We start from the raw sequence: 7,843 nt of genomic DNA, 5'->3' as shown, positions 1-7,843 counted from the left end.
ATTTTGTTTGAACTTGATATTAATTCTAGGCGAGATGCTCTTTCCTAAAACATCATTTTCTCCCTACTACGGTGCTTGGGAATAAACCGAAAATATGTTTTGAGATACAAAGGATTACACTAAATTCATAGCACACGGAATTTAGAACGATGTAAGGAAAACTTAAATGAAAGAAGATACGGAAAATTACAATCGAGGATTGCAAGTTTTCTATGTAAAATGCTCGAGAAAGGAAGAAATCAGAAATTTCATGTATCAATTAACCACACAAGCATTCTATATTTATAGAATATCTCACACCTTTACACGAAGCAACACGTTACTTCATAAAACGCAAGATTGATTCACGAACTAATGTCGTCTTTCAATCAAACCATCCCAATATATATGGTTAATATAACCATATTTAACCGTTGAAAGTTATATCAAAACCAACAAAACAGATAAACTAGCTTTGCAAAGGAAAATCAGCAAAATAGAAGGGAACTCGTGAGCCGCGAGCTGGGTCGCGAGCCACGAGCTGCAGTTCCACAAAACAGTGACTTTTTCTTTCTTTCCTCGCGAGCCGCGAGTAGCTTCACGATCCGTGAACACTGCTTTTTAGTAAAAACACAAACTTTACAACCTTGGGATATTATCAAATTAATTAATTTAATTAATTAATTTAATTTAATTTCCAACGATCATTATACGCTCTAAATGACACAGAATGTATATTCAGATTTTCAGAATTCTGACTATCCTTGATGAAGATAGAATTTTTCAGAAACTACAATCTGATTCTTGGAATTACAAGAAGCTGCTTTTAACGCTATAGCAATTTGAAGGAGTTGAACCCTATGGTCAAAACTCACAAGTGTAGACATAAAACTTCCAAGTTTTATTAATTAATTTTAAACTAAAGTCGAGGAGGGGGCAGGGGGTTGTCGTCGGGTCGGGGTGGTCAGTTGGTTGGAGTTGGGTAGTGGGTGGTTTTAAGGTTTTTTTTCTATAATATTGATATAAATTTAAGGAAAAATTACCCTGAATAATACGAACTTTCACTGATTTTCCTACAATAATACGAACTTTCAATTAACCATGAATAATACGAACTTTGATACATATTTCCCGCTGGTATACCATTTTACCTGTTACCGGTAAACTTACTCCTTCCTTTTAAATTATTTTTTGGCTGATAAAACTAAGTAAGAAAAATGACCTTGAATAATACGAACTTTCACTGATTTTCCTACAATAATACGAACTTTCAATTAACTATGAATAAAATACGAACTTTGATACATATTTCCCGCTAGCATAATGAAGAAATGGGGAATTTACCGTTTCTCCAGGTAAAGAACCGGTCAAGTATGCTAGCGGGAAATATGTATTAAAGTTCGTATTATTCATGGTTAATTGGAAGTTCGTATTATTGTAGGAAAATCAGTGAAAGTTTGTATTATTCAGGGTAATTTTTCCTAAATTTAAATATTAATTAATTAATTAATTGATAAAAAGCAAGAGTATTTTCATCTTTTTGGCTATGGTTTGAATAAATTGCGATCTTGATGTTAATATGTGAATGGTAAAAAGTGCTATCATTTGCTTTTTGGCCATAGTTGGATGTTTATTCTAGATTATTCTTAACTTTAATGTTAAATCAATTCTAAACTAATATAGTCTCATATCTATAAGATTAAGAGCCCAATGTTAAATCAATTCTAAACTAATATAGTCTCATATCTATAAGATTAAGAGCCCAAGATCTGAAATGAAATGGAAATATTAGAAGTTTTCAAATGTGACCCGATCCGCTTCTAATTGAAACTGAAAGTTAACCGACCCGAAAATATGTTTTTTTAGGTTTATCGAACCGACATTATTTGAACTAAAGTTGCGCCCAAACCGATTTACGACCGAAAATTGTAAAATCGAATCCCAACTGCGACCGATTTTTATAACCGACATATAACCATTAACCGAGATTACCCGAACCTAATAGTGACCGACCCGAGTCATACCCGACTCGAATCATGCTTAAAACCGAATCTGATCCGACAAAAATCAACTTAACCCGAACGAATTTTTAATCGAAATGCTGCAAACCTGAACTAACTTTTAACATAGAGGTATGATCGACTCATATTCAATCATCTTATTAGTTAATCTAATAAAGTAATAGAAATTTTAATAAATTAAATTTTATACATACATGGTTTCATATATTTAATTATTTAGAGTTAATAATCAATAATCAATGTTTATTTAACCATTTTTAATCAAATTAGATGAAAAATGATAAAACTTTAATTTTAAGTTACAGTTAAACAAGTAAAAGTAACAAACTAATGGACTTAGGGGTCGTTTGGTATGAATAGCTATACGAGATGGCAATCAAGCTGTTGACTAGGTGGCACTTTAGAGGCTTTTTTGTCTTTAGGACTCTTCAATACTTAATGAGGATAGCAGATTAGGTATGACCTTCAAGTACAGAGATATCTAGCATGAATTGAAGACAAACTATACTTTAAAAAAACTATTCTTTACATGTTACACTCGATCAAGCCTCTATATTAGATGTTACATCTAAAGTATTTCCTCAAACTTCATGTATACACTTATTGTAAGATCCAACTACTAACCAAAGTCAAGGGGACACAACACCCTTGAATTATTAAGCATGTATGAGAAATATAAATTTCCTCATAAATATATATAAAAAAGAAAAACCGAAGCCTCGAGCACTGGAAATTTACATTAGGACAGCATATGCACCTCTAAGGAGATCAGCACGAGATACCGAAGTACTAATCTCATCTTTGTAATATGTACAATCTAAGAAAGTTTTAAGCTCTGTTCTTGGAGACCTCACTTCGGCTGAAGATTTCACTCGAAAGGAGTTTTGTCTCATCAAACTGCCCCTCTTTTCCGGGAAACTCAAATTGAGCATTATAAGCTTCCCCGTAATAGCTAGGCACATTTGTACTCAACAGCTGCTGAAATTCTGTTGATTTATGGAGAAACTTCTATCTGATAATGTATGTTACACACGTTAGAAACAGTTAACTCGGTTAAATAATTTCTTGAGGTGTACATCCAGCCTCCGGGTCTACAAAATATTGGGTTGGGTTAAAGTCGAGTTGAATCGGGTCTATTTTGCACACCTTTGATGATTTCTGTTGAGTAGCAAAACAGATGGTGCGCATTACTGGAGTTTCTCTCTTATTTCTCGTTCATAGGTTACAAGTTTCTGTCATCTATGCAGTGTTTTCTTTGTTAGCAGCTTCTGACGGTTTTACATCTTGCGCTTGATCTATGTTCGTGGCAGACTGTTGAGTTCTTTCATTTGATACCTGCAATTAGAATATCGGAAACGAGTAATCATTAAGCACGGAACATAGTAGACGTATAACTACTCATCTATCTCGGTGATAAATTTATGCAAGGACAGCATATTTTATATGATATTCAGTCACGTAACTGAGAAACATCGAGCCAGGCGCATTTAGTGTAGGGGATGAACATCATCTCAAGAATGATAATTCAAAGTTTTTATAGAGAGCCATCGGAAATTTTAAGTTGAATTTTTCATATATTCAAGTCCTAGTAACGTAGAATTTCTTCTTAAGATCACATGAAGTAATAGAACAAACTCACGCACGGTTATAGCGATCACCAAAGAAAGAATAATTATTGTTTTAATTAAATCAGCATATCAATATGTCCTAGAATATGCACATACCTGATTGGTTGCCTGATTCGAGGAGCTGCTAACGTTGTTACTAGTGATGCCACTTGGTATTAGTTGCAGGTTAGCATCCTTTGCACAACCAGATGAAGCTAAATGCGGTGCATTGGGTGTCCCAGCTACACCTGAGGCGTTTGATCCTGATGGCATCTTCATAAAATTTCCTGCCAGCGGAGGAACAAAGGGTTGTTGCATAGAGATAGGAAATCCTTGACCGGGATGCGGGAAAGCTTGAAGGGTAGAACCTGGCATTCCATGAAACGGGGGCCTGGTTCCAGGGATAGGGTAATGAGGGCCAAGGAATGGTACCATCCTTGCACCACTATTCATATTGAGCATATTCATTCCAAATCCCATTCCCATGCCCATGCCAAGCCCCATCGGTGAGAAATGCGGCATATGTGCTCCATGGATCGGTTGCATTCCTGGCGGGAACATCATCGGCTGCATATACAACCCAGGACCCATTGACAATATCTGCAATATCAATTAACCAAAATGAGTCAACGATAATGTTCAGTACTGATGGCTCTGAGGTGTATGTTCATGAAGTTTGTGTTAGCTTAAACAAAGTCTTCCATGAAAATGTCCAATGAAATGCATCTATTATTAGCAAATATTATGCTTTTCTTCGCTTTCATCAACACGTAAATTCACATCTCCGGATGGTAATAAGCGGTAATGAAAACAAACGAAGAAGACATTACACCTAAACCTCATTACCATTTGCAACATTTACATAATATGAAACGAAACAACCAAATCTTTGGAGTAAAATAGGAAAATCACCTGTACTTGAAGTTGGAGTGTCTTCAAATACTCTATGGCCTCATCAAGCATCGAAGCTTTGTCAGCCTAGTGTTACATGGAAACAGTCAGGAGAGCCATGTATCATAGAGAAAAAGCCAAGTTCCAATCACATATATCGCGTTGTTTTTCCAAATTTGAAACATCCAAAATTCAACTTGTACTCTAAGCAACATATAATTCGAGCATTGAAACATATCTAGCAAAAATGAATCAAAACCAATAGTATCATACCTTATTGCAATTGGGTATGAGCTCTTGTAATGCACGCATCTTCTCGTTAATTCTGTCCCTTCGTCTCTGTTGAATATGTTCCAATGCACACAAAAATAACACTTAGATTCTCAACAAACCATTACCATTAAGATAATTATCAACAAAATGTAAGCTTACCCTCTCAGATAGATTATGGACTTCTGCAGCTCTGCTTCTCTTTGAGCCAGTCTGACCACAAACAGGTTTCCTTGCACCCAATGATTCATCTTCATTTTCCTGCAAGTAAGTCATATTCAACTTATCATGATAAACAAAAAAAAAAAAAACAGAATTATAAACAAAGATCACTCTCTAGGGAAATCCAGTTTCTTACATCACTATGACTTGATGAATCTGCAGCTTCAAGACATTTTCTTTTCAAAGTAGGTGACGGCTCATTTGAAGCTCGGTCAACACTATTACCCGAACATACAGAAGATGCGGCAACAACAGGCTCCACAATCCTGTCATCGCCACCAGTACCCGCTTTGTTTATTGATGTATCACATGCCTGATTTGGTGACATGTGATTTATAGCCATGTTTTCTCTATACAAAGTTTCTTTAGTAGAAATCAGCTCCTGATTAGGCTTTGTGGGAAAAGATTCTGCATTAGTATTTGCTGGTTCTACATTGGTTTGGTTATGAGAAACTATTTCTTTCTGTGAATTAAATAGAGTAGATTTAGCAGGATTATTACTACTCAAAGCGCATCTTTTATCATCATTCTCTAGTATTGTCGAGGGGTTTACCGTCACATGACTAGCTCTCGAAAGAGAAGCAGGCCGCGAGAATTTAGGGAATTTTGTAAAGCCCGAACTAGTACTAGGTTGTCCAGCATTTAACTTATGCAATCTCAAGCTGGCAAAGGCACTTAATGTAGATGGATTAGGTACAGAGTCTCTTGAAGCAGCTTTTTGGGCATTTCCTAAATTGTTGCCATCAGAGATACCTGATCTTGGAACACTGTGCTGAAATGGAGGCAAAAATTGGGGTACCTCACCAACTGCACCTCTATTATCCTTCACATTACTTGAAGGGGGTTTAGAAGTATGGCTATGTTTTAAATTTATGGAGGCATCATGGCCACCATCACCATGAAAACTAGTTATCTTTTCACGGCAAGCTAAAGGGCTGTCTGAGGGAAGATCATTAATGGTAACTCCTGATAATTCATTCAAGAAGTCAGGAGTATAGTCATTATGCAAAGGTTCATCCATGGGGTAACTCAACCAGGGTACATCTTGATCCAAACCCACTTCACAAGAAGGAACACACAAAGGAAATTCAGCCATTTCAGAATTCATTTGCCCAAACTTGGTCATTTTTGAAGTATTAGACACCCTATCATCTAGGGGCTTGGAGCCAAATGTTTGAAAATTGTTTGAAATGGGATTTTTTCTAGCTTTACCTTGCATCATAATCTGACCATTTTCCCAAACCAGCTCAACACAATCAGAATCTGGTCTGCATCAATTACCCCCATAAATCACAAAAGTTAGTACAATAGACAATGAAAGATAATAATTTAAAATTCCAAAAACATACAAATTAAGATTAACTGACCTAGAAGAAGGATAAATGGAAGTGGATGCACCTTGGGAAACTTCTGGTTTCCCTTTAAGCATCCTAATAAGCTCAGTTAAAGGCATACTTGCACCAAATTTATCCTCAGATACACCCCAAAGCAATGAACAAAGAATATCTTTCACTACATAAACTTGTTGGAAGCCAAATCCTGCAATAAGTTTACAAACAACAATTAAGAAACAAACAAAAAGGTTTCCCAAGCCAAGAAAACTGTTCCCAGAATTCATTGAGTTGAACACTTTTCAATAAAATTCCTGCTTAAGCACACACAACAAAGAGTGGCATAAACTAGTTTAAAATTAAGATGGAACTCCTTTTAATGATTAAAAAAACAAACCCAAATAGAGATCTTAATTAACTGATGTCCTAATCACAAAGATAAACAAAATTTGAATAAAGTATTAGTCAAAGTAATTCTTTAATCACAGTAAGACCACAGAATAATCAACTAATCAGAACTTCCTTAAAAAGGTTAAAATATTCAATCTTTTTAATACAATCATGATTAAAATATAATTCCCAGAAGAACCCACATCAGATTACCCAAATTAAACAATAATTATCAAACAGCAAGCAATAACCCCATCCAACTGGATTTATATAAAGATGAAAAGGAAACACCAACCTTTAAGGAGATAGTTGGTACCTAAAGGCAGAATACCCAAAAACTGAAAGGACTTAAAAACAGCTGAAAATTGTAAATTGCACTCAAAACTCAAAATCCAAAAAACCCAATCATGAAAATCAAGAGTGAAAGGCACAAAGATTTTGGGAATCAGACTTTAAGAGATTGCTCAGCTTTCAAGAGAAGATATCACAGAAACTCATAAGTTGAGTACTTAAAAAATTTCGAAATATCGCATAACAAGTCTTATTTATTTAGAAGGATAGAGAGAAGAGAGAAGAGAGAAGAGAGAAGAGAGAAGGGAAACATATAGAAGATCCAGGTGGTACCGTGGTAGTAGACTAGTAGGCGATTCTCAAGCGGGATCAAGAAAGAAAAAAAAAGGAGCAAAATAAAGCAAAGGCAAGAACATGATACTTTGTTGAATACGTAAGGTGCCCAATAATCTAATTTTTTTATAATTTTTATACAAAATTTTATTTATTGATTAATTATTAATAATTTTAACTTTAAAAGGTATTTTTCAAGTATAAATTTAGGTAACTCGATAACTAAAAAAATAAATTTAAAATAAATTTAAAATAGGGAAATTTTTTTAAAATTTACAATAAAAAATTCTGAATAATAAAAAATTCATAAATTTTTTTCAATATTTTTTTGACATTTTATTTTAATTTATCTTTTTTTCTAAAAAAAACTTGTTATAGTAAGTTATCTGATTATTGAATTTACTCTAGGAAAATACCTCTCAAAGTTGAGATTATTCATGGTCAATCAACACGTGGGATTATTGTAAGAAAATCATGAAAATATTAGATTATTCTAGGTAACTTTTCT

The 7,843-nt window shown here is 34.5% G+C and overlaps 1 protein-coding gene across 4 annotated transcripts; it reads right to left on the bottom strand.

Moving 5' to 3' along the window:
- Positions 1-2,487: 2,487 nt before the first annotated feature.
- Positions 2,488-7,414, bottom strand: LOC130817811 (transcription factor PIF3-like). Of its 4 annotated transcripts, none has more exons than XR_009043858.1 (9): positions 7,007-7,413; positions 6,358-6,529; positions 5,127-6,258; positions 4,931-5,029; positions 4,772-4,837; positions 4,520-4,585; positions 3,725-4,207; positions 3,147-3,335; positions 2,488-3,012 (listed from the first exon to the last, which is right to left on the bottom strand). XR_009043858.1 is itself a non-coding variant. In XM_057683719.1 (9 exons), the coding sequence occupies exons 2-9, from the start codon at positions 6,441-6,443 to the stop codon at positions 3,240-3,242; spliced, it is 1,947 nt and encodes a 648-aa protein (XP_057539702.1). In that variant the 5' UTR covers positions 6,444-6,529; positions 7,007-7,414; the 3' UTR covers positions 2,488-3,239. The 4 variants fall into 4 exon arrangements, 3 of the variants coding, with proteins under 3 accessions (XP_057539702.1, XP_057539701.1, XP_057539703.1); XM_057683719.1 differs by having other exon boundaries at positions 2,488-3,335; positions 3,725-3,894; positions 3,976-4,207; positions 7,007-7,414; XM_057683718.1 differs by having other exon boundaries at positions 2,488-3,335.
- Between the last annotated feature and the right edge of the window lie 429 nt (positions 7,415-7,843).

This window comes from Amaranthus tricolor, chromosome 7 (assembly GCF_026212465.1).
Source record: "Amaranthus tricolor cultivar Red isolate AtriRed21 chromosome 7, ASM2621246v1, whole genome shotgun sequence".
NCBI lineage: Eukaryota > Viridiplantae > Streptophyta > Magnoliopsida > Caryophyllales > Amaranthaceae > Amaranthus > Amaranthus tricolor.
Note: the sequence above shows the minus strand (reverse complement) of the source record. Positions and strands in the feature narration are given on the sequence as shown.